The sequence below is a fragment of the Megascapheus bottae genome, chromosome 13 (assembly GCF_031878675.1).
Source record: "Megascapheus bottae isolate mThoBot1 chromosome 13, mThoBot2.hap1, whole genome shotgun sequence".
NCBI lineage: Eukaryota > Metazoa > Chordata > Mammalia > Rodentia > Geomyidae > Megascapheus > Megascapheus bottae.
Window position 1 is genome coordinate 3,237,106 of NC_143521.1, and position 26,318 is coordinate 3,263,423.

At 40.1% G+C, this 26,318-nt stretch overlaps 1 protein-coding gene and 1 pseudogene across 1 annotated transcript in view; both read left to right on the top strand.

Annotated features, from left to right (window-relative positions):
- Window positions 1-26,318, top strand: part of Spmip2 (sperm microtubule inner protein 2) — a 107,999-nt gene that overhangs the window by 54,217 nt on the left and 27,464 nt on the right. Inside the window, exon 3 of the mRNA XM_090343187.1 lies at window positions 11,332-11,390. Coding sequence (XP_090199313.1) covers window positions 11,332-11,390 — 59 coding nt within the window. The remainder of the gene's footprint in view (window positions 1-11,331; window positions 11,391-26,318) is intronic.
- On the top strand, window positions 13,710-14,401 carry LOC150055422 (large ribosomal subunit protein eL32-like; annotated as a pseudogene).

Genomic DNA, 26,318 nt, shown 5'->3' on the forward strand with positions numbered 1-26,318 from the left:
TGTGTGTGTGTGTGTGTGTGCCATACAATGAATTTCTTTTCCAACTTTGTGATAATCTTACTAAGTTTGGGCTTCCATTGTAAGGGATATAACTACCTACATTTTTTTTTCTTTGGTCCTGGCTTTTCTTTTTCTTTCTTTTTTTTTTTCAGTGCCAAGGTTTGAACGCAGGGCCTCAAGCTTGCTGAGCTTGCTTGGTTTGCTGGGGCTCAATCACTTAGGCCAGGCCCTCAGTGTAGCTTTTTGTGATGTTTTCTTTGATGGATTCTCATGGATTTTTATTTCTAGGCTGGCTTCAAACCATGATCCTCTAGATCTCAGCCTCCTTAGTACCTAGGATTACAGGTGTGAGCTAACAATAGCCACAGCCCTGGCATTTTAACACACTTGTGTTAAAAAAAAATCCTTGTTTTCAAGGATCATAACAATCTTGAACAACACTTAAATGCTACCTTGGATTTAGAAACAAAAAGATTCTGAGGATAACTGCATATGTAGTCACTGAAGATAGAAGCAAAGACCTATCCATCACTCACTCACCAGTGAAATCTGAGGTTTTTGTATCTAGGGTTGTTAGTCTTCTCCACAGATAGGGCCAAAGTGTGCTTCCATTCCACATCCAATTATGAATATAGACTCAGAATTCAAGCCCTTATCAACCACTGCTTCAGGCAGCTACTGCCAATCAATCAGACCTGGCTGAATCTGATACATCAGTCGACACTTGAACGCCTCTTGCTCAACATGTACAAGCATGCCAAATACTCTTGAGATCTAAGAGTGCTGCCATTCCCCAGAGACTTGCCACCAAGAAGCTGATCCCTTCTTGGGTGTGGTGTCATTTAGAAAGCACCTCAGTCTGCCTCTTGTTCATTGTCCTGGACCTGGCCTTTCTGTGACCTCAGGAACATCCCTTGTCCTTCCTTTCCCATCATTGTCCAGATCCAAATGGCCACCGCTTGTTTCCGTCTTAACTGTGGAGGTGCCTCAGGGGCTCTCACTGCGATTGGTCAAAACCCCAATTTTAAACACAGATTCGGTTTTTATGTTTACTGGATTTTTACAGTGCTAAGAGCTGCTTTTTCTAATTTGCTGTTCCAGTTCTAAGACAGGTGGTAAGGAAGCTCAGGTACCTCCAGGGATGTGTGGGACATGCCCTGGGGCAGCTGCCCCCTACCTGGAAGCCACCTTTCTTATGTGGGGCAGTTGCAGGGTTCTGTAGATCATCTGGCTTTGGCAGGAAGATAATAACCTCCCGGCTGAGGGACACCTGAAAAATTCCCCCTACCTTGCAGAGGGCAGGGAAAAAAATCACAAGCTAGCTCTCCCTGCTGGGCATTTTTGTGTGTAGCCATTTCTTCCTGGCTATTTCTGTTGGGAAGGTCGCAAGGCCAAAATCATGTGCCAACGAGAAGAGATTGTTACTTTTGCCGTACTCTCTGACTTAACAGTAATAGATTCTTTTTGTTTAAGAGGAATACAATTGGAACAATTCTTGTGACACCCCTCCCCTCCAACCCCCACCCCAGGTTGACTGTGGAGCTCTCCAAGCAGCAGACCCCTTGTCCATGTCCTCTCCCCAGGCCTTGCTTTAACCTCACCCTCAGCTTCTGGACGCCCAGTTTCTGCTCCTACGTTCTGACCTCAGACAAAATTATTTAAAGCTTGCCTTCAATGATGTCAACCAATCTCACTCATTCTTCACTGTTAGGATCCCAAAGACAATATTAAACCAATTAATCATAATATATTACGATTATATTTATTATATATTATATTTAGCACACGGTATACTAACTTCAAAAATATCCAGGGAGTACTATGGAAATCCATCCAGCCACATTTTTGTATACAATATAGTAACTAAAATTGTCTAGGCATTGACATTTCTGACTCATTTTTAATTGCTATAATTCTACCATTGTGCTCCTGGGAGGGCTCCTTGGTAACAGTTTTATGGGCATTTGAACAGATTTCTGATGAGATAATTGTATTTCTTGGTGGCCAGTGAGATAAGTTTATCCAGGGCTGGTTGACTTTCTCTCTGTGAGTTTAAGAGAAGATAAACATGAAAAAATCTACAATTGACTGAGTGTTTAATAAGGAAGGGGCTAAGATTATAGATAAGGAAAGTGAGGCATGGGCAAGAAAGGTGCTTGGCCTAAGGCCACAGTGCTAGTAAATACTAGGGTCTGAATTCAGCCTTGGCTGTGGAAAGTCAAGAAATCTGGAGGAAGTTGGGGATGGGTGTGGAGAGTGACAAAATATAGAAAATGGAAGGGCAGACAGAGAGGCCTGACATTAGATGAGCTTCTGGGTAGAGAGTTCAATTCATGGTCTTTTTCCTCAGGGGGCTCTGATGGGTGGGTTCTGGTTACTTCTGTTTACAAGGTGTGAGGTTTTTTTTTTTTTTTTTTTTTTTTTTGCCAGTCCTGGGCTTGAGTTCAGGGCCTGAGCACTGTCCTTGGACTTTCTCAAGGCTAGAGCTCTACCGCTTGAGCCTCAGCACCATTTCTGGCTTTTTTCTATGTATGTGGTACTGAGGAATTGAACCCGGGTCTTCGTGCATGCTAGGCAAGCACTTTAACCACTAGGCCAAACTCCTGGCCCCATGGTGTGAGTTTTTTCAGAGCACTCTAGGGTTCTCCCTGCTTCCTATGCCAAATTGTTAGCATCCAGTGTACTTCATCTATGATATTAAAATAAATTGTGGGAGTCACTTGTATAGAATAGCTTGGTAAGGGTTTTATCTTCATTATTTTTAAATGAAAATATATTAAAAACAACCATTGATATTTTGTGATTTAAAATAAAGGGGGGGGGTTGGGAGTACAGCCTAGTGATAGAGTGCTCACCTAGCATGCATGAAGCCCAGGTTCGACTCCTTGGTACCACCTACACAGAAAAAGCTGAAAGGGGTGCTATGGCTCAAGTGGCAGAGCACTAGCCTTGAGCAAAACGTGCCCAAGGACAGTGCCCAGGCCCTGAGCTCCAGTCCCAGGACTGGCAAAACAAAAAAACAAAACAAAAACAAACAAAAAAAGCTAACCCCTCCTTCTCACAGATCTTTTATGAACTTATCTGGAAATAAAAAAATGGTTGGCAATACTAAGTACATGCAATACTAAAATACATGCACAGCATATTTTAAGAGAAGGGGATTCTTTCACCCTTCTTCAAGATTCTTTGGGTTCATTTAATGCCATCATGAAATAGTTCTTAGTCTCCAGTGTCACTAAAAATCCTACCATAATCTCTAATCTCCAGGTTTTTTTTTTTTTACTCTTGGATTTGGGCATATGTGTGTGTGTGCCTGTGTTGCATTTCAGTGCCATTAAGCTACAATTTCAGAACATATATTAAAGATTTGAAATGAAAAGCTGCAGGCTGATGGACAACACTGTAAACCTAATTGTTTAAGAGGCTGAGATCTGAAGGTTACAATTTGAAGACAAGCCTGAGCCAAGATTCTAATTAACCAGCAAAAAGCCAGAAGTGTAGACATTGTTCAAATAATAAAGTACCAGCCTTGAGCAAAAAAAAAAAAAGCTAAGGGATAGTACCCAGGCCCTTAGTTCAAGCTTTAGTTCACACACACACACACACACACAGATAATAAAGCTTCTCCCTTTCAACTAAGTTATAAAAGCAAAATGGAAATAGCTTTTCTAAAATTAGCTCTTCTTTTGCAGGCGGCTTTTTTTTCCCAGATGGCTGTGTGTCTGGTTCTCACTTTTTACATCTAACAGCTATTTGCATCTTAACAGTTTGTGGTTTAACATAAAAACAATTATATTAGCACTTTTCATTAAGTGCTGGATAAAGTAATATATATTTGTGATGGCCTAAAAAGCCCTTAGTAAGGGCATGCTAGGCTAACCATCTTTGGAATAAACTGAAGGAAGTCATTTTGTTATAAAATCTTCCTTGCATCTGAATTTCCAGAAAATACATATTCCTGATACCTCTTTTCTCTGTCAAATCAAGTAAACAACAAAGGAGGCCTGTGTCATGAGTCACCTCCCCCATGCACCAGGTTCTAGGCAGTTCCTTGAAGAATAGGGCATCCGAATAAGTCACACAGAGGGACCAGCTTGCTCCATCCCCTTATATGCAGAATGAGTCAGAAGCCATTTCATGAAAGCTGAGAGAAGAATGTGAGGTGCGTACCAGAGGTGGAGATATGGAGGAAGGCAGGACGCTGGGGAGGCACATTAAAGGACACCAAGTTACAGTCAGGTATTCTAGTGTGCTAGGGTACTGTAAAGCGGCCATGGGTATGAATCTTGAACTGTAAAGTTCAAAAGTAAAAGAAAGGGTTTAGAAGGTTTTTACTGTAAAGAAATAATAAATATGTAAGGGGACAGATACATTTAAACTGACTTAAACATTCTGTACATGGATAAAGCATTGCACAAAGCCATGTACCACGGTAATGTAATGTTAGCTCCTCATGACGTAAAAATCAAGAGGAGTGAGGTTCAGAGCTAGCTCAAGCTTCTTAAAGTTAGTAATTAACTATATGCCTTATATTTTCAATGAATATTATTTTATAGTGATAGAAGACACAAAGTTAAGACAAATATATTAACTTAGAACACATTCTGTTAAATTATGGTATGACTCCATAACCCAGCTTTTTTAGAGTGTGCACCATGGCTTGAATCCAGGGTTTAGGCACAGTTTCTGAGCTGTTTTTATTCAAGGCTAGAGTTCTACCACTTGAGCTCTACTTCCCATAGCCTGGTTTTTTAATGTGTATTTTCACATTAATGTGAATTCTGAAACTTTGTGCAGGATCTCATGACAGAAGCACAGGTGGATAAAATACCAGGACATCTGCTTTCTCAATCTAGCATTAATCTTGTTTTTCTAAGATAGGGAAAATGCTTGAAGTGTGATAAAGTTACCAAGATAATTATCATTATTATTCATATACAACACTCTCACAGTACCTCAACTAGATTGACAAAAATGCATGGAATACAGAAAAGTAGAGCAACTTATTCTTTTCTTAGTATTGAGTTTTGGAAACCAAGGAACCTTCACAAGAAAGAACAGATTAAGCCCTGAGGGTCTACGTAGTCCTGTCACTGTGGTTGGGCACATAAGGAACAATATAAAAGCACAGGCTCCATGAGACTCTGGCAACTTTCTTCTAACTGGGGAAGAATTCATGGGAAAGTTGCTTTGTTTTTGTTGACAGTTTCAGAGTGGCTTTTGTCTGCAGTTGTGCCACACTCCAAATGTGATTTGAGTAGGTTGAGTAGGTTGGATCTGAGATTGGTTTAATTTGACTCTCTGCTGACACCAAACAGAAGCTCTTCAGTCCACCTCTTACCACTGCTATCTGCCTACCACAGGGAAGATGATAATCCAGAAATGGAGTTCACTTTTGTCCTCTTGCAACTTTTGCAAAAGATTAATTTATACATGAGCAAAAATACTGTGTGTATATGGTGTATATGCATATACTGGTACCCTGACTTGAACTCGGACATTCACACTTAAATGGCTGCTGTTCTACTGCTTGAACTATGCCTTTAGTCTGGCATTTTGCTGATAAATTGGACACATAGGCTCTCATAGTGTTTTCTACCCAGGATGTCTTTGAACTTATAATCCTCCAGGTCTCAGTCTTTTGACTAGCTAGAATTTCAGAAGTGAGCTGTCATCACTGGCTTACATTCAGCAATTTACAGCAACCCTGTTTGTTCTAAGAACAAACAGGAGGGTCAGAAGCTTGGGGATGACAGGGTTGGTTGTCTGCTCAGCTCTCTCTAGCTGGAATCAGGGTGTTCCTGTGGTAGTGATGTCAGCTGAGGTTTGTGGTCTCTCCCACACTTGTGGGTTTCAGTTTCTTGTGATTGTAGCCTGGCTCATTCCTTAGCCCTTCGAATAAGTCTAAGCTTCTTACCATATGACTTCTTGACCTTTACAGGCACCAATGAAGGTCTCCATATCAAACTCCCTCTCCTGCTCTATAGCCCTTTGCTAAAAGAGTCTTTCAAGAACTCATCTGATTAAGAATTTCCCTCTCCTAAAGTTAACTCATTTGAGTCCTTCATTACAACTACCAAAGACCTTTAGAGTAAATAACACCTAGGGTGGTGCTGGGTTGGCAATCTGGGAGAAAGTATGTTTACCAGGAGTTGAGAATCCTAGTCATTACCAGAATTCGGCCTATCAAGAGACCAAAGTAATCCCCAAGCAAATTGCTAACTGGATTAGGTGAGCTGTGTGTGGAAAGCACTTATCAGAGGATTGGTGTGAACACTAAGGGCCTGACCTTCTCACTTGGATTTTTCGTTTAAGACTGGGACTTGAGCCATACAGCACCACTTCCAGATTTATTTTTTCTTTTGGTAGTTCGAGGTAAGAGTCTCATAGATTTTCTACCCTGGCTGCCTTCAAACCTTGATCCTTAGATCTCACATCTGAGTGAACTATGATTTTATTTTTAATTGATAGATTTCTCTTCTGATTTCTTTAATAATAATCAATTGTCACTCCTACTCTCTCAGGTTACTTGTCATTATGCTTGTTTTATTTTTATCATTATCTTTAAATGGTCAATAAAGGGATTTCAACCTATCAGTTTATGAGTATAATGTATCTTAATATACTCTCCTATCATTCTCCCTTCCAAACCCACCCATCCCTTCTAATTATGTGCTTCCATTTTCACATGTGTACAATGAATATCATGACTGTATTCACCCTCTCTTTCTCTCTCCAGTCAGCTGACCTCATCCCTCCTCTGACAAAACATTTTTCAGCTTCCTGGTATTAATTTTTGTTAAACTTTAAATTAGTTGTTCACAGATGCTGGCAGGGAAACTACTATACTGTTGGTGGGAGTGTAAACTTGTTCAACCACCCTGGAAAGCAGCCTGGCAGTTCCTCAAAAGATTAAACGTAGAGCTCCTCTATGACCCAGCAAATCCCAATCCTGGGCATTTACCCAAATGTCCAGAAACAAGAGCAGACTACAGCTACCAGCACAACCATATTCATTGCAGAATTATTTACTATAGCTAAGATATGGAACCAACCTAAATGTCCCTCAGTAGATGAATGGGTCAAGAAGATGTGGTATTTATATGCAAAGGAATTCTATGTTGCTTTCAGAAAGAATGACATGGGGGGAAAAAACATATTAAGTGAAGTAAGCCAGACCCAAAGAAACATGGTTCCATGGTTTCCTTCATTTGTAGTAATTAGTATGTGTCTAGGATTCTCCTAACAGAGGATCACAATAGCTCAAAAGCTATGTACATATAGCCATATAGAATGAAGCTAAGCAAAACAAAACTCCAGGATATGAAAACAAGATGTTTATCTTTGTTGTTGTTCTTAAGGTGGTACTATGTAAAGTTATTTCTTTTCTCTTTTTTTCCCCACCTTGTTTTATGTTCAGGTTACTGGATCTGACTTTGGCCCTGATATATTGTATATATGTTTGTTTATTTGAAATAGGGAAGGGAAAGGGGAAAATAAGGTGATTGGGAGGGGGGTGAGGGGAAAGAAAGTGGGAAGAAAAACATGGGGGGATATCAATGTTCAAGAAGTAATGTACCCACTACCTGATGAATGTAACTGTAAACCCTCTTTACATCACCCTGACAATTAAAAGAAAAGAAAAGAAATGAGTTGTTCAGAGGAATAGCACCATTGGAATCCTCCCCTGTGTATATGCTTGCATATTTTTCTTTAAGCACCCTGGAAACAGCAGAACATGTTGGTGATTATCTGAATACTCCAGAGAAAACAAAGGTGCTGGAACTGTGTAGTTACAAACTCAAAGCCAGTGTTTCACCTCTTTGCTTGGAGTGAATGAATGAGTTCAACTTATTTACAAACATTGAAGTCAAAAGCAGAGGAGGATATCATGCATATTGGGACTCAGTCTATAACATGGCTAACGTGAAGGGTTTGGGGTTTTTTTTTTCACAAGAAAAAAAAACACATTACAGGATGAAGACTTAAACATTGGCATTTCTCAGAAAGAATTGTTTTGTTTCTACTCATGCCCTGAATATAAAATGAATACTTCAAATACTCCATTCATAGCAAGGTCTTTATGCTTCGTCTCCCCTCAATGGCCCAGGTCTACAATAGGCAATGAAAGCAATTGAGTGACCTTGTCTCAAAAATGCCAGTGCTTCCCACTGGCTGTGGGGAAAAAAGGCACTAAGGGGTTAACATTAATATTTTGCAAATTGAGGCAAGTAGAGAAAAAATACATTAGCATGAGAAAAGGTAGCCTGGGGGGACTTTTCCCTCCAATGTTTATTACTGAGAGCCTTATGTTTCTGATGAGGCCAGCAGACAAGGAACCTCAAGGGTACTCACATTCTCCAAATACATTGCCATTATATTCACATTGCTCAGGAGAAAGACCTCAGAGTTATGGGATGGAAAATGGTCCTTTCTGGTAAGGACAGTCTAGCAAAAGCACGGGAGAGTATCATAAGAAAGAAGAGAGTTCCTTCAGGATCCATTCCAACATCAAGATCGCCTATATTAGAACTCCGCCAGAGGTGATTGGAGAACAAAAGTGAAAGTTGTAAATGATGATTTCAGTTTTTAACTAGATGAATCCCAAATGTCTGCCATTAATTTAACTCCAATTCAACAGCTTTGTCTCATTCAACAACTGTGTCTGAATGTAATTAGTGGGTTGTCCCTCTTTTGTTAAAGTGTAGACTTATTTAAATATGGTTTTGTAGTAAATATCCATGTTGAAGCTGCAATTTTTTTTTTGCCAGTAACAAGTAGTCAAAGCAAATGTGAAAGGTTCTCATTGATTCCTATAAAATGGAATAGTTGTTTTATGAAGAGGTTAAATCATCTTTTACTTATTTAGTTTTTGATGGTTCTGAGAACTGAACTCAAAATCTTGTCCTCTCTAGACAGCCTCTCCGCTGCTTAGTCACATACTGAAGCCTTCTTTCCTTTATTTATTTATTTTTTTTTGCCAGTATTGGGGCTTGTTTTTAGGGCTTCATGATTGCTAGGCATCATGTTTGTTTTTTTTTTAATTAATTTATTTTATTGTCAGAGTGATATATAGAGGGGTTACAATTACATTTGTAAGGTAATGAGTACCTTACTTGTTGAACATTGTTACCTCTTCCCATGTTTTTCTCCCATTTTCCTTCTCCCGACTCCTCCGAAGTTATAAAGTTAATTTCCAACATATTGTGAATAATGTCTTGATTCACCCTTTGTCTCATTATCTTGTTTTTTCCCCCTCTCTCATTCAAATATACAAATAAACATATAAACAATACACCAGGTACCAAAGTCAGATACAGTAACAACACAGGATAAATCATAAGGGAGAAAAAAAAACAGAGGAACGAAATTAATTTCATATAGTACATTAAAAACAACAACCACAAAGATAAACTTCTTGTTTCCATTTCCTGGAGTTCATTTTGCTTAGCCTCATCGTATTGGGCCATATGCATATAGCCTTTGAGTTGTTGTGATCCTCTAGTCATGTGTTTTATCACTTAGCTATACCTCTAGCCCTTTATGCTCTGATTATTTTTCAGATAGGGTCTCCCTTTTTGCCTAGCCAGCCTACATCTCTGTATATATATGTGTGTGTGTGTGTGTGTGTGTGTGTGTGTGTGTGTGAGTGTGTGTGTGTGTAGTGTGCACATGTGTACATGTGTTTGCACTAGCCTTGAGCAAAAACTCAGAGACAGCTTAAGGGATAAAATCCATCTTTAGGTAATGATATGATATATCAGGAATCAGTTTAAAAATAAAGCAACTTGCGCTGGGAGTTTGGCCTGTGGTAGAGTGCTTGCCTAGCATGCACAAAGACCCGGGTTTGATTCCTCGGTACCACATGCATAGAAAAAAGCTGGAAGTGGTACTGAGGCTCAAGTGGTAGAGCTCTAGCCTTGAGAAAGTCCAAGGACAGGGCTCAGGCCCTGAGCTCAAGCCCAGGACTGCAAAAATAAATAAATAAACAAATAAAGAAAGAAAGAAAGAAAGAAAGAAAGAAAGAAAGAAAGAAAGCAAGCAAGCAAGCAAGCAAGCAAGCAAGCAAGCAAGCAAGCAAGCAAGCAACTCTATGAACACTTTAAAACAAGAACATGCTTTCATGTTTGCTATGGACTGATGGGGCATCTTACTCTTTTCCTTTGTTCATTTCATGTGTGGACATTGAAGAGGTCAAGACTGCTGGCCTTCATATCTGAGCAGGTGACATAGTAAAACAGACCACAGACCACTCTGTAGCAGCCAACAAATGAAGTAATTTTTTAAAGCCAGAGTTTGGTGGGTAAGGGAGGGAAAACGGAAGGTCATAAAAATGGAGCTGGACACCCACCAGTGGTTCATAGCTGTAATTCTAGCTAGTCACAAGGCTGAGGTCTGAGGATTGCAGTTCAAAGCCAGTCTGGGTAGAAAAGTCCATGAAACTCTTATCTCTAATGAACCAGCAAAAATCCAGCAGTGGTAAAGCAACAATTTTGAGTGAAACATCTTAGTAAAAGTATAAGGCCCTGAGTTCATGCTCCAGTAGTGGCACAGTAAATAAATCACTGAATAATAAATATTATGAAAATACGAAATGGTACTAGGTCATTTATTTGTTACTAAAATGGGTAATAGTTTTCTAAGATGCTATGAAGTTGATACCAGATTCAATATAAGTAAATAATGAATTACAAACGTAAGTGAAAAACTTTCTGATAATTCATGTCTTGATTTCCCATTCTAGTATGGAAAACCTAGAAATAATGGCAGAATCAAACTCTCATCAAGATGAGCTTCCTTGTTTCCCTACTTTACAGGGGCCGAGGAAGGGGCAGTATGTAGTGATCACTCATTCAGAGATAATAGGTGCACAGAGCATGAGATAAGATGCCACTACTACATGCTTCTTGAAGAGAGTTTTCTGTTCTGCACTTTACACAGGTGTCTCCATCCAGCTCTTTCCTATGATACTGCCATTGCATTTTCTACCTGTGAAAAGATAATGGCAAAGTAGAGAGAGCTAGACTGTTCAAGCAAATACAAGTTTAAAACAGAGCTGTTTATTCATAGTCCATAGAAAAGGAAGTAGCTAGGATGGCCGAGACCCACACTGCTGCCCCAAAGAAAGTGAAATCCTTCAGGTCATCTCATTTCAGCTCATGGGCTTAGTCTCAATTCAGGAAACAAGACACATCATTCCTCCTGATTTTCTCGCAACTAAATTTGATATTTCTCATTTTTTTCCCCAATCTGATTTTCTTGTTGACCTTTAGCCTATTGGTGCCCATTTGCATAGGTATGATGATACATTATTTTCTTTTCTTTCAACAGCATGGAGAACTAAGTCTTGCAGCTATTGATAAGATTTCCCACAGATATCAAAATCCATGGTGAGTACACACACACACACATACATACAGGTGTATATTTGTGTATGTGAAGGCATGTGGGTCCATACATATGTGTTTTCCTGGGGATAACCCAAAGTCTTGTGATTGCTGGGCAAGTTCTCTGTCGCTGAAGCTACACGCCTACTCTTTTTATTTCTATTCTGCTTTGAAAATAGAATCTCTTTGTCCAGGGTGGTCTAGAACTCAAGATTCTTCTGCTTCTGCCTCTCAAGTAGCTGGGATTATATAGTAGCACACACTAATATTTAACTTTTTAAACTACATTACCACTTTTCTACCTCATATAGATTTAGAAGATGAAGGTTATGAATTTTTATTTTTATTTATTTTTATGCTGGTTCTGGGGCCTGGATACTGCTTCTTAACTTTTTCAGTCAAAGCTGGCACTCTACCATTTGACACACACCTCCACTTCCAGTTTTGTGCTGTTTAATTAGAAATAAGAATGTCAGAGAGCTGGGTGCTGATGGCATATATGCCTGTAATCCTAGCTACTCACAAGTCTGAGATCTGAGGACTGTGGTTCAAAGTCTGCCTGGGCAGACTCATATCCAATTAGCCACATGAAACTGGAAATAACACTATGGTTCAAACTGGTAGAGCAAAAAAGAGCTCAGGGACAGTGCTTAGGTCTCGAGTTCAAGCCCCATGACCAACCAAAAAAAAAAAAAAAAAGAGTCTAATGGCTTTGAACCATGATCTTCCTGAATAGCTAAAGTTATAGGTGTGAGCCACCAGTGTCTGGTGAATTTTTGTTTTAGTGAGCAAAATGTTATCTTCTAGATTTAATTAGGGGCTAGAAAGTAAAAGCAGAATTAGAACAAGAAATTAATAAAATACAATGGGGGAAAGAGTTATAAGCCTACAGCAATGAAGAATGGTACCTGAATTAGCTGCTTTTTGTGAGGAAAAAAAATATAAAGGGTTTTTTTTTTGTTGTTTCTGTTGTTGTTCAAAACACTCCTTTCATGCTGTTGGCCTAGAAACAATAATAATGGGTAGCCTGGTTAATAAATATAATCTTGCTAAAGTCACAGAGCGGCTTGAATTCATGTTGTCTTTGGGTAGCTTCTAGTGAGAAGCAAACATGTAGCTGATGGAATATGAAATTGTGGGAAAAGAGCAAAAACTAAGCTTGTCTTGGTGACAAAGCACAGAATTCAGACTTTTAAGTGGGAGGGGTCAACTTGGCTCTCACCAGATAAAGGATTGAAAGTTGTCTTGGTTGTCATAAATTCTTGGAGGTTAGAGTTTCATGGGCCTGCTTTCCCTCAGTTTTCACACTGACATATTCAAAAGGATTTTAATCTCCTTACAACAGCATGCACCACCTGTCAGAGGTATATCAGGTACTTCAGGTACTATTTCAGGACAATAGAAGCTCTCATTGGTAATTCCTAACAGGTTTGTTGAGCTCAGGTGTTTATAAAAGTGCCACCCTCTGAATGATAGGGTGAAAACCAGGTGGATAAGACCAAGGGACAAGGAAAAATGAAGAAGAGGCTGAAGGGGTCCTCCCAGGGCCAGGTAAATGAAAAACCAGGGAGGAAAGGCAGGTTAGGACCACAGAGAGTGACAGCAGCTGGGCACATTTTAAAGAAGGATTTTATATCTCCAGGAGCTGGTGGTTCACACCTGTAATCTTAGCTTCTCAAGGAGGCTGAGAGCTGAGGATCATGGTTCAAAGCTAACCCAGGCAGGAAAGTCCATGCAACTCTTATCTCTAATTAACTACCAAGAAAATCTAGAAGTAGAGCTAGAGTTCAAATGGTAGAGCACTCTTGAGCATAAAAATTCACACAGAGAGGGCAGAGGGTTGGTTTAGTGGTAGAGTGCTTGCCTAGCATGCATCAAGGCCCAGGTTAGATTCCTGGGTATCACATACATAGAAAAAGCCAGAAGTGGTGCTGTGGCTCAACTGGTAGAGCTCTAACCTTGAGAAAGCCCAAGGACAGCGCTCAGGCCCTGAGCTCAAGCACTGGGACTGGCAAAAAAAATTCACAAACAGCGCCCAGCTCCTAGGTTCAAGTCCCAGGACTGGCACCAAAAAAAAAGAGGAGGGGTGCTTAATATGAAGAAATGATCAATAGCATATCCTTGGGTTATAAGTGGCCTTGGAAACCCAGGAAACCGTGGGTCAGGCCTGTAATCCTAGCTACTCAGGAGGCTGAGATCTGAGGATCACGGTTCAAAGCCAGCCTTGAACTGAAGAACTCAGGGACAGCATCTAGGCAAAATAAAATACATTTTAAAAGTGGCCTCGAGCTGTTCTTTAGCGCTACCTATGGAGGTGGCTGCCATCTCCTCCTCGGCCTCATGGCTGCCCTCAGACCTCTGGTGAAGACTAAGATCGTGAAAAAAAGGACCAAGAAGTTCATCGCCGGGCTGGGAGTTTGGCCTAGTGGTTAAAGTGCTTGCCTAGCATGCATGAAGACCCGGGTTCGATTCCTCGGTACCACATACATAGAAAAAAGCCGGAAGTGGTGCTGAGGCTCAAGTGGTAGAGCTCTAGCCTTGAGAAAGTCCAAGGACAGGGCTCAGGCCCTGAGCTCAAGCCCAAAACTGGCAAAAAAAAAAAAAAAAAGAAGTTCATCGCCACCAATCAGACCCATATGTCAAGATGAAGCGAAACTGGCGGCAACCCAGAGGTATTGACAACAGGGTCCGGAGGAGGTTCAAGGGCCAGATCTTGATGCCCAACATGGGTTATGGGAGCATCAAGAAAACAAAGCACATGCTGCCCAGTGGCTTCTGGAAGTTCCTGGTCCACAACGTCAAGGAGCTGGAAGTGCTGCTCCTGTGCAACAAGGCTGACTGTGCTGAGATCCCCACAACGATTCCTCCAAGAACCGAAAAGCCATCATGGAACGAGCAGCCCAGCTAGCCAGCAGAGTCACCAATCCCAATGCCAGGCTGCGCAGTGAAGAGAATGAATAGGTGGCTCACATACCCCTTTTATTTGTGCTTAAATAAACCACAAAAGCTGCAAAAAAAAAAAAGGCCTCAAAAAGAAGAGTGATTTGAGTATCACCAGTAATAAATAATGTTTGCATATTGACAATACACCAGAGTCTACTCTGTTTATCAGTAACTTTTAAATGCTTTAATTATTTTTTATTGTTTTTTTTCCTGTCCTGGGACTTAAATTCATGGCCTGAGCACTGTCCTTGGGCTTTCTCAAGGCTAGAGCTCTACCACCTGCGCCACAGCACCACTTCCAGCTTTTTCTATGTATGTGGCACTGAGGAATTGAACCTGGGTCTTCGTGCATGCTAGGCAAGCACTCTACCACTAAGCCAAACTCCTGGCCTTTCCCTTTCTTTCTTTCTTTCTTTCTTTCTTTCTTTCTTTCTTTCTTTCTTTTTTTCTTTCTTTTTTTCTTTCCTTCCTTCGTGCAAGTACTAGGGCTTAAACTCAGGGCCTTGTACTTTTTACTCAAAGCTGGTGCTCTACCAATGTGACTCACACCTCCAGTTCTCCCGTTTTGTTGGTTAAATGGAGATAAGAGTCTTCTAAATTTTTCTGCCTGGGCTGGCTCTAAACTGGCTTCCTCAGACCTCAGCCTGCTGAATAGCTAGGATTACAGGCATGAGCCACCAGCACTTAGCCATACCTTCGGAAATTTTAATTGACTTAAAGTCAGTGAAATAATCATTTGTGAATATAGTATCCAAATGCAATGCCTCTTTTTCCCTCTAATGAATAGCTGAATTAAACCAACTGTGTCTTGAGTCTTAAAGATTAATGAAGATGTATCTCCAAAGATGTGACATGATGAAGTGACATGTGGCAGGGGTTGGAATGTAAAATGGTAAGCAGGGTCCTCACTCCCAAGTTGTTCATAGACTTTCAAGACAGACAGGTGTGAGCAGAGGTGGCTAGGAAAAGCATACCGCAGGAGAATGGTAATTGGGTATGGGGTAGCCCTTTTGCTTTTCTTCAGAAAAACAAACAACAAAGCAAAATAAAACAAAAAAAAAACCCATGTTCTTGTTTTAGAAGCTCATTTCTCTCGTTATTTTATATATAGTTATTTTTATATAGTCTCTTCTGTTTGTAATTGGATATTTTCCAATACATACAGACAGTATTTGTAATTGCAATAAAAAGAATGAAAAGTGCAGATAGAAAGCATAGAAACAGCTTGCAGAGCAGAGGTCATAAGAAAATGCACTAGTAAATGAGGAATTGGCAGAACTTTTTGTTTTAAAAGGTTAACAAAACTCTTTCGAAGCTACACACTATTATTGAAGACTCACCCAGTCCTCTAGGCTTTTAGCAGGTAATGGAGGGAAGACTTCAAGAATTTAAAGTCTGGCAATCAAAAAGGTTTCTATAATAATCTTTTGTATGTATTAAACAGCTTTCTGATATTGTGATGAAATCCCCCAGATAATCAACTTACAAGAAGGAAAGATTTGTTTGGGCTCACAGTTCAGAAGTTTCAATCCGCAACCACTCATCCTGTTGCTTGTCCTGTTAGGCATGGGATGAGTGGCACAGTACCTCTTGGGGAAGGGAGACATAGTTCACCTGGTGTCAGTGGGAAGCAGCAAGAGAGACAAGAAGGAAAGAAGTCCCGAAATCTACTTCAAGGGTGTATCTCCAGTGACCTAACTTGCTTCCTCCAGGCTCCACCTCCTAAAACTTCCATCATTTCCCAATAGTTTTACAAACTGGAGACCAAAACTTGGGATAGGCCTTTGGGGACATTCAAGATTCAGTCTCAAGGTTCTTGAGTCATTGAACTTCAAAAGTATTATTATTGTCAGAGGCAGAACTCCCTTACCTGTTTGGAATATGACTTCGTATTTTACTGGCTGGGATTATAGTATAATTAAATAGTGAACATGAGCGTCATCTTAGTTTTTCTAGAGCTTCACCGATTTACAAGTATACAAGTATAGAAAGGAAAAATGCTTCTGTTAGTCTTTTCTATTCTTTTTTCCCCCTTGTCCTGGGGTTTGAACTCAGGAGGTCTCATACTTGTTAGGCAAAATGCTCCGCCTCTGAGTCACAAACTCCCCCTCCTTTACATTTGGTTGTTCATTTTTTTAATAGAGTCTTGTACTTTTTGCCCAGACTGATCTTAGAGCAGGAGTCTTTAAACTCCGTGTCCTGTGTGGTTGAGATTATTGATATAAGCCACCATGCTCTCAGTTTTCTTTCTACTTTTTTTTTTTTGAGGGGGACCGTGTTAGATTTTAACTCAGGGCCTCACAATTAATAGCAGTCATGTATCATGCTAGTAGTCCTAATCCATCTTAGCTTTAGTTATTTTCAGATAGGGGCTCACATTTTTGCCCTGAGCTAATCTCAGACTACAGTCCTCTTACCTATGCTTTAGCTGAGATTACAGGCATAATCATCATGTCCAGATTATTGGTTGAGATGGGGTTTTACTTTTTTGTTCAGGCCGGCCTCAAATTCTGATCCTTCCATTTCTGCCTCTAAGGTAGATGGAATTATACACATACACTATCATGCCTGGATTATTTCTACTCCTGATTCAGTAAATGTGCTGTGTCATTTTCAAATCAAAAGCAAGTAATAATGATTCATTCGTCAGTTGTCTTCTCCACGTGTTGATTTTCTTTCCCCCCTAGAGCAAGTGACACAGCAAGTGTAAGTTACAAATCCAATCTTCAAAGTTAAATATTGAAACCAGCAGCTTCAAGTTTCCCGTATTTGTCTCCTGTACAAGATAAATAGATTCTGGCCCTCACTGCCCTGTGAGAAAGAAGAATGTAGGAAAGTACTTTTGGAAATAATCTCTTCAAATCTTCCCCACTTCCTTAATGCCATACCTATAATCAGAATCTGTGGAAAATCATTCCAGGTAATGAAAATCCTAGCAGATATGAATTTGCATCAGTCCCTGACATCTTTTCATTAGTTACCCATTCAGAAAAAGGAGCTACAGTAGGAATACATGCAGAGAATTGGACCCAGATACCATCTACCACAGCATTTGAAGGTCCAGCTCCTCAATCCTGCTCCTCCCTCCTTTCCTTTCCTTCCTTCCTTTTCTCCTTCTTCTCTTCATTCTTTTCTTGGCAGTACTGAGCCTTGAGCTTGTTAAGGATACCATGTTACCATTAAGCCTTGCCTCCAGTCCTGATTTTTGCTGATGCTTTCAGATCAGGTCTTGCTTCCTGTTGAGGCTCACATCTGGGTGTGATCTACCTATATGAGGCTTACATAGATGCTTGGATAACAGACATACACCCTGTCCTAGCATCTCCATTGAGAAGGGATCTTGTAACCATTCTTCTGCTTAGGCTTGCCTCAGACTGTGATTCCAACAATTTCAGCTTCCCAAGTAGCCAGAATCCTTATCTGGCTTCCATATGTATTTCTTTACATCTGCTTTTTTGTCATACCTGGAATAAGTTTTTAACTACCTTACAACCCCTCCTTATATGAATTTTTGATTTGTTCATATGATCAGGAATTAGTCACTCAGTTATCATTCTGTAATTATTGATTTAGTGCATACTATTGATTTAGTTAGCACACTATGTGGTATATATTAAAGAAAGCATTGGGGAAATAAAGATATGTTTTTAAAGTCACATTACATCAAGAAGGAGATACAAAAATAGGACATCATAACAGCAATTTAATCTGAAAGAAGGCTGAACAGGAGGCAGTGTTCCATTGCTGCTCACAGTGGGAGACAACTCCAGCTCCCTGGAAGCCCTGTTCACACTTCAAAACACAATCTGGACACATTCCCTCCTGTGTGTCCTTTAACACTCCCATAGGCTTTAGCTCTGATTCCACTTTTAAGCCTATGACTCAACTCCACTGTGTGTTGATCTTCCCTCGGGAGACCATGAGGCATGGAAATACTGTGCCTTTTCTTTCCTTCTCTCCTTTACCTTTAGATCTGTTCTTGGCATTTACAAGACCCTCAATGCATGTCTGTTCAATTAGCTATAAAAATCAGGTTCTGGTCCTTATTGCATGAATAGCAGCCCAGATTGGTAGTGATCAAGACTAAAAAGTAAATGAGGTCAGGTATGACTTCCTGGTAGAAAATAAAAGGGTTTGAAAGGAGCATTTTAGGAAAATGTCTGGCTTCCTCCTTGTGTGAATGTTTCACATGTGTGAACTAAAGACTTATTGAAATGAGGAAGCCAATAGAATTATTCGTGTGCAAATATTGGTCTAGAAGGGAATGATGACATGCCTGTGGCCTATATCACGACATGGTTGTCTCTGCAATGTTTCTGATTCTGGTGGTTGAACTGAGCTATGCCTTTGTGACTCAGGAAGAAGGAAGGCCAAGGGAGGTGTGTAGCTGATAAAGAAAGGCTAGGGAGCTAGGGTGTGTGTGTGTGTGTGTGTGTGTGTGTGTGTGTGTGTGTGTAAAATCATAAAGAGAAGTTAGGGGATGCGTATAATTTGTTCCCATTCTTTAAAATCCATGCTCTCTTCTCATGCCTTACACCCTTTGAATGTCCTAATCTCAGAATTGTACCCCATCCCAAAGCTATTGTCAATAACACAGTTCTTAGTGTCGTTACAGCATCCTTCTTAAGATGCATCGATAAATTGAGCAAGTAGATGGCCAACATCAGTATTTGATGAGATTCTCTGTGCTACTTCCATATGTACAATTTAGGCACACACTTTCTCTTTCCATTCTCCCCTCCCCTTTCCTGCTGTCTAATCTCTGGACTTGGTTCTTGTTCTGTTTAATCATCTAGGTAATTATGTATATGGATATGTATATTTGTGTATATGTTCATGAGTATGTCTTTTAGGTCTGGCTTCCACATATAAGGAAAACATACAATATTTTGTTTTTTTATCTTGGCTTTTCTAGTAAGTTGTTCTCTATTTGCATCCATTTTTCTGCAAATGACATAATTTCATTTTTCTTTACATTTTTTTCTCTTTTCTTTCTTTTTTGTCAGTCCTGGGGCTTGAACTCAGAGCCTGAGCACTGCCCTTGGGCTTTCTCAAAGCTACAGCTCTACCACTTAAGCCACAGTACCACTTCTATCTTTTTTCTGTGTATGTGGTACTGAGGAATGTGGTCTTCGTGCATGCTAGGCAAGCACTCCACCACTAGGCCAAGCTCCCAGCTCCTATATTTTCTTTATCAGTTGTCAGGTACCTTGTTTGATTCTGTTATTTGGCTATTATAAACAAAGGCTATTATATTCAAAGGCATAGATTTTATTTATGTATTTTGGCAATAGGAAGGGACAAAACTTGGGGCCTGATGCTTGCTAAGTAGGTACTCTACCATATGAGCCATATCTTGAGTCCCTCAAAGATGTAATTAAAAGAAGTACAATTGTGTTAGTAGCAATATAAAGTTAGAAATAACCTAATAATGTCGGACACTGGTGGTTCATGTTTGTAATCCTAGCTACTCAGGAGGCTGAGATCTGAGGATCACAGTTCAAAGCCAGCCCATGCACAAAAATCAGTCTTCGTTTGACCATCAGAAAACCGGAACTGGTGCTGTAGCTCAAGTGATAGCCTTGAGCTGAAGAGCTCAGGGACAGCACCCAGGCACAAAGTTCAAGCCCCACAACCAACAAAAAAAGAAAAAAAAAGGAAAGAAAAAGAGAAAGAAAAAATAATAACCTAATAGTCCCCAAGTAGAAGGATAAACACTTTTGTGAAACTCTATCCATGTATAAGGATTAAGAGTAGCACCTCTGCAAACAGAGGTCATAGCTCCACTTTCCACTAGCTATGAAACAAGGTTTCATTTCACCAATTTGTCAAATAATGGCAATATATTCTACCCTACAGGGTTAAGTGTATAGATTGTATGCTGCACGAACAACACATAGTATAAGAATTAGTATATGCTAAGTGCTTATTACTACATAGTGTAGACATAACTAGATATGATAGGTAACTATAGCCAGGGATGGTAGCTCATGCTTATAATTCTAATTACTTGAGAGGCTGAGATCAGGATTCAAAACAAAAAGGTTTTGAGATCTTCATCTCAGTCAATAAAAAACTGGGTGTGAGCTGGGTGCCAGTTGCTTGAGCCTATAATCCTAGCTACTCAAGAGGCTGAGAACCAAGGATTTTTGTGCTTCAAATCCCAGCCTGGGAAGGAAAGTCCGGGAGACTCTTCTCTATAATTAACCACCCAAAATCCAGAAGCTACTGAGCACTGATGGCTCACACCTGTAATCCTAGTGCCTCAAGTGCTGAGATCTGAGGATTGCAGTTTGAAGTAGGAAAGTCTAGGAGCCTCTTACAGCCAACTAATCACCAAAAAACTAAAAGTAGAGCTGTGGCTCAAAGTGGTTAGGGTATTAGCCTTGAGCAAAAAAGCTCTAGGCTGTTTTTAATAATATTACTCAAGAATGTTTTCTTTCCAGATGATGATTGAGGAGCTAATAAAAAAAATGGTGCCAGGTCCACAACAGTATCAGAACTTGGCATTTTTCTGGGGTTTTGTTTTGTATCTTTTTCTCTTTATTAATGGAGTGTGCTGGATGTCTAATTTTGTTCAGATGACTGCAGAACCTGGAGAAGCTGTTGCTGCTATCGATGCATAACGTACTGCTATTATTGATCTTTTCCTATAAATATAAATATATATACATATATATAATTTGAAATTTTGGAAATTTTAGCTGTGTCATCTTTGGAAAAAGTATCCTAGTAGATATGCAGATAAGGTCTTATTTACATGGGTTTGATTACAGAAACTAATAAAATATTCTCTAAATAATAAAAAAAGAGCTCTAGGACTGTGCCCAAGTCCTGAGTTCAAGCACAACTAAAAAGGGGGAGGGGCCACGAGCATAGCCTAGTGGTAGAGTGCTTGCCTAGCATGTACAAAGCCTTGGGCTCAATTCCTTCCTGACATACACACAGAAAAAGCCGGAAGTAGCACTGTGGCTCAGATGGCAGAGTGCTAGCCTTGAGCAAAAATCTCAGAAACAACTCCCAGGCCTTTAGTTCAAGCCCAGGACTGACACACACACAAATAATAATAATGAAAGCCAAAAAGAGTGAGGGTATGGGTTAAGTGGTAGAGTGGTTACTATGAAAAGCAAGGCACTGAGTTCAAATCTCAGTACTTCCAAGAGAAAGTGAGAAAGAAAAAAATTAGTGTAACCATCAATTTTTTTTTTTACCTCAAGCAAACATTTTTTGCCAGTCTTGGGCTTGAAGTCAGGGCCTGGCACTGCCCTTAAGCTTTCTCCAGGCTTATGCTCTACCACTTGAGCCACAGCACTGCTTCTGGCTTTTTCTGTATATGTAGTATCAAGGAATTGAACCCAGGACTTTGTGTATGCTAAACAAGCACTCTACCACTAGGCGGAATTCCCAGCTCTAAGCAAACATTTTTGAAAGTGAAAGAAGCAGCTAACCAAATAGACCAGACACTAAATTGAAGCAGACCACGCTATTAAGAAATTACATTGTTTAGTTAAGTAAAGGAAACACACTAAAATAATGAAGCGATGCACTTAATTTTCATACATGTATTTTAATATGGATTTATGTATATCATTGGCTCGAGTATAAAATTAGATATAGAATAAAAAGTTTACACTATCTAACTGAGTCACTCCTCCAAGGGTAGAACAGAAGCTCAAGAACTGAACAACAATGACAAAAACATGTCCACATTTCCAATGAGCTATTATTCAGAATGTAATTAGAGAAAACAGAAATAGGGAAATCAATAGTTCAATTTTGTTTACATCTGTAATTCTAGCTACTTAGAAGGCTGAGATCTAAGGAGATCTGAGATCGCAGCTCAAAGTTAACCTGGACAGGAAATTCTATGAAACTATTATCTCTAATTAACCAGAAAAAGGTTCAAAGGAGAGAGTTGGTTCAAATGGTAGAGTGCCAGTCTTAAGCAATAAAGCTAAGGGACAGCACCCAGCGCCCTATATTCAAGCCCCAGTGCCACGACAAATACAAAAAATTCTCAAGCAGGAATAAAATGAATTTCCATATTGAGTCACCATGAAAAGTGAATGAAAACAAGAAAACAAAACATTATAATGGAGCATTGCTGGTTCCATCCAGCAGATACTTAAGGATGGAGGAAGAAAATGCCCATACAGTATTATTCAATAACCTTTTAATAATGCCATGGGGCACACTGACAGACATGTTAAAATCAAGATGTCCTCCTGCATTTTCTTTTCCCATCCTGCATCCTGCATTTTCTTTTCCCCCAGAGCTGAGGATCAAACTCAGGGCCTCGCCCTTGCCAGCCAAGTGCTATTCCACTGAGCTAAATCCCCAACTCCTCCATTCTCCAATTTATAAGGTCAGATTGTCTCATGACTTAAAGAAACAGATCAAAAATACATATTCCAAGAGCTAGATAACAGGATAAGTTATATCATTTTGGTAACAGATCAGGAAGCTGTAAAATAAGTACACATCGGCATTCATTCCTGTCTTTTGACAAGATTACTAAAGGTCAGACACATTTAGCCTCCACACATCCCACAGATTTCCCACTGGTATCATTCATTCTCCATGCACTCATATTTCCTGCACCTTGTTTCTCCCATAGGGATATTGGGTTTCCACAAGATGTGACTGTGCAACTTCCTAATATTGGGGTGAGGAGACAGCTCTGAACCTCTCACAGGGGAAGTCCACCCAAGATGAACAAGAGTTCTTATATGGCCCAGTTGTCAACACTCATCCTTGATCTAGACTGTCCTAACCAGGTCTGTGACTTCCACATCTGATAGAAAATTATTCCAGCCTACAATTCCATCCTCAGCAATGATCATACACGAAGATAGAAAACAAGCTTTTCTAAGCCTTTAACAAGTGCTTGTAAGCATCTTTGCTAGGAAGTAAGCAGAAAATGTGTTCTAGCAAGAGAGAGGTTAAACACAAAAGAAAATGAAAAACAGAGTCTAGTCTGGAAAATAAAGAACCAGGGGCCAGGAGTTTAGTCTAGTGGTAGAGTACCTGCCTAGCATGCACAAAGTCCTGTGTCGATTTCTTGGTTACCACATACACAGAAAAAGCCAGAAATGGTGCTGTGGCTCAAGTGGTAGAACACTAACCTTGAGAAAGTTCAAGGACAATGGTTAGGTCCTGAGCTCTGAGCTCAAACCACAGGACTGGCAAAAAACAAAACAAAACAAAAACACAAAGGTTCATGCTAGGGGAATTCGCAACACCATGTCACAGTAAAAGAGCAGCAGGGCAGACGTGTGTGGCAGGGGGGCAGGGGAAGTGACTAGAGAGTCCTCAGTTCAGATGAGATCAGGGAGGGAAGGAAACTGAAGGGGGGATTAAATTCTAGAAGGGTCTAATGAGCTGAAAGTAGTTTTGGAAAAGGACATAAAGGGGGTGTTTTTTCTATAAGTATTTTTAAAATATTGCTTACATGTATATTATGTGTATTTGAATTATTTTGTTAAAAATTTTAAGACTGAAAGTTTACATGCACAAATACTTGGTTAAAACTCAAAATTAACCTACAGGGGAATATAGCAATAGTCAACTAGAATTTCAGTGAGTAGGACTCTTATACCGAAAAAAAAATTCCAGTCTAAAAGTCAGTACTGTTGGTGTTAAAGGGACGTTTAGAGACCTGACTAAGCCAAGCTCTTTGTTTATGCAGACATGTGCAAGGTATGTCTTTATTCGGCACCAGCTGGGTGGGTGTGGAGAAAATTGCCTGTTTTATTCCACAAGAAATACTGCCAAACCCAGTTGTTAAACTAGCACAGACTTAATGACAGGCACTCTTTAAAAATATATTGGTACATAAATGCATGCTTGTTTCTTGGAGTTATTTTCCTCAAAACATCCATAAATCTTGACAGCTTTCTATTTTTAAGGTTGTCAGCGCCTGGAACACTAGTGGGATTTCCAGAAGCAGAAAGTAGGGTTGTTTTGCAGTTTTTGATATTCTCAGCATCCATTCCTTATGCGGTCCTGTAGGTTCTTTAAATTTTTCTCCACTCTTCTTTCTCCTCTTCTCCCCCCACCCCTCCAGACCTGGAAGGCTTTTCAGGAAGCCACATAGAGAGCTGGGGCTAATTGATCCATTCACTAAATACCCAAGTGCTGATATTTACCAGGTACCTGAGAGGTCTGAGGACTAGGAGAAAGACACAATGCCAGCTTTCCTTGCATTCCTTCTGGAGAGATGGGGATATTTGTCATCAGTTGCAGTCATAGAAGTTTCTGTGATGGATAAAGTAAGTGTAGGTTGCATGTAAGTGTTTGTTGAATGTATATTTCTCCCCTCAGTATCCAGCACTGGGAGAAAAAGGATAAGATGTAACTGATTCTGGAAAGCAATTGTTTTTTTCACAAGCACAGCTAGCTGAAGGATAGACCATGTGGTATTCTCATGAAGAACAGTCTATCACAGGATGCCTGGGTAGGGAACTATTCAGTTCACTGTGTTGCTTGCTGTTGGCCACCATTTCCTAATAGAAGCATGTAAGTGTTTAAGATGAGCTGCCTATGAACTTTGCCTGTCATTTCCATTTTCTTAGCAGTTCACATATCAGAACCAAAGCTACCCTGGGAGCTTTATGTCAATTAAACCTAAGTATAGACTGCAAAGTACAAGTAAACAAATGAGAGAAAATGAACCAGAATTTGTGCCCAGGACAAACTGAAAAGAGAAAGAAAGAAAGGAGACACTCAGGTTTAAATTTCATTGTCATCAGTTTAGTTTGTAAAGCCAGAATACGCTGTGGTCATGGCAACCTATACTCACGCACATCCATCGGAGTGATTGGCTCATGACTCTGCTAGCAAATGAAGCAATAAACCAATGCATTGCTATCATTTCTACTGCTCATGAGTTCTTCCACTTTTTCTCTGAGGTCTTTTCATAATCCTGTTTCTACTACTGAAACAGTCTATGTGTCAGCTTTGCAATTGGACAGACTCAGGATTAATCCCTATAATCTTATAAAATGTAGGGGCTTGAGCTCAGGGCCTGAGCACTGTCCTTGGGCTTTCTCAATGATAGAGCTCTAGCTCTTGAGTCTCAGCACCACTTCTGGCTTTTTTCTATGTAGATGGTACCGGGGAATCAAACCCAGGTCTTTGTGCGTGCTAGGCAAGCACTCTACCATTAGGCCAAACTCCCGGCCCTAAATTATAGGGGCTTTCTGAGCCTTTGCTTCACAGATTTTACAGGGTTAAGAAGTAAAAGCCATCATGTGGGAAGGATGGCTCAGATCTGACCAGTAGGGACTGTAGCTCAGAGAGTCAAGGAAAGAATAGAGGAACAGATTAAGTTTGAAACTATTACTTCAAAATATATTTGTTGTAATTTTTCTTATCCATAAAACACTAAAGACAACAGACTAATTTGAGATCTATTATTTGCCCTCTCATTAAAAAAATGTAGTCATTTAAAAAAATCTTTTTGTGGGAGCTGACTAAACAGGACACTGAGAGCTGAAGATTGTGGATCAAAGCCAGACTAGGCAGGAAAGTCCATAAGACTCCTCCTATCTCCAATAAACTACTCAGAAAAGTCAGAAATGATACTGTGGCTCAATAGTAACTAGCCTTGTGCAAAAGGACCTCAGGAGAGAGCCCAGGCCTAGAGTTCAAGTCCCAGAACCAGAAAAAAAGACTTCTACAACCATTTTGCAATCTGATTCATAATTAATATTCATTTGCATATATAACTCGCAAGAGTTACTAAAAGTGGTTACTATACTAAAAAGTTAAGTTGCAGAAACAAACAAACAAAAAAAATACAGGGGCCGGTAGTTTGGCCTAGTGGTAGAGTGCCTGCCTAGCATGCATGAAGACCTGGGTTCAACTCCTTGGTACCGCATACATAGAAAAAAAGCCACAAGTGGTGCTGAGGCTCAAGTGGTAGAGCTCTAGCCTTGGGAAAGTCCAAGGACAGTGCTCAGGCCCTGAGCTCAAGCCCAGGACTGG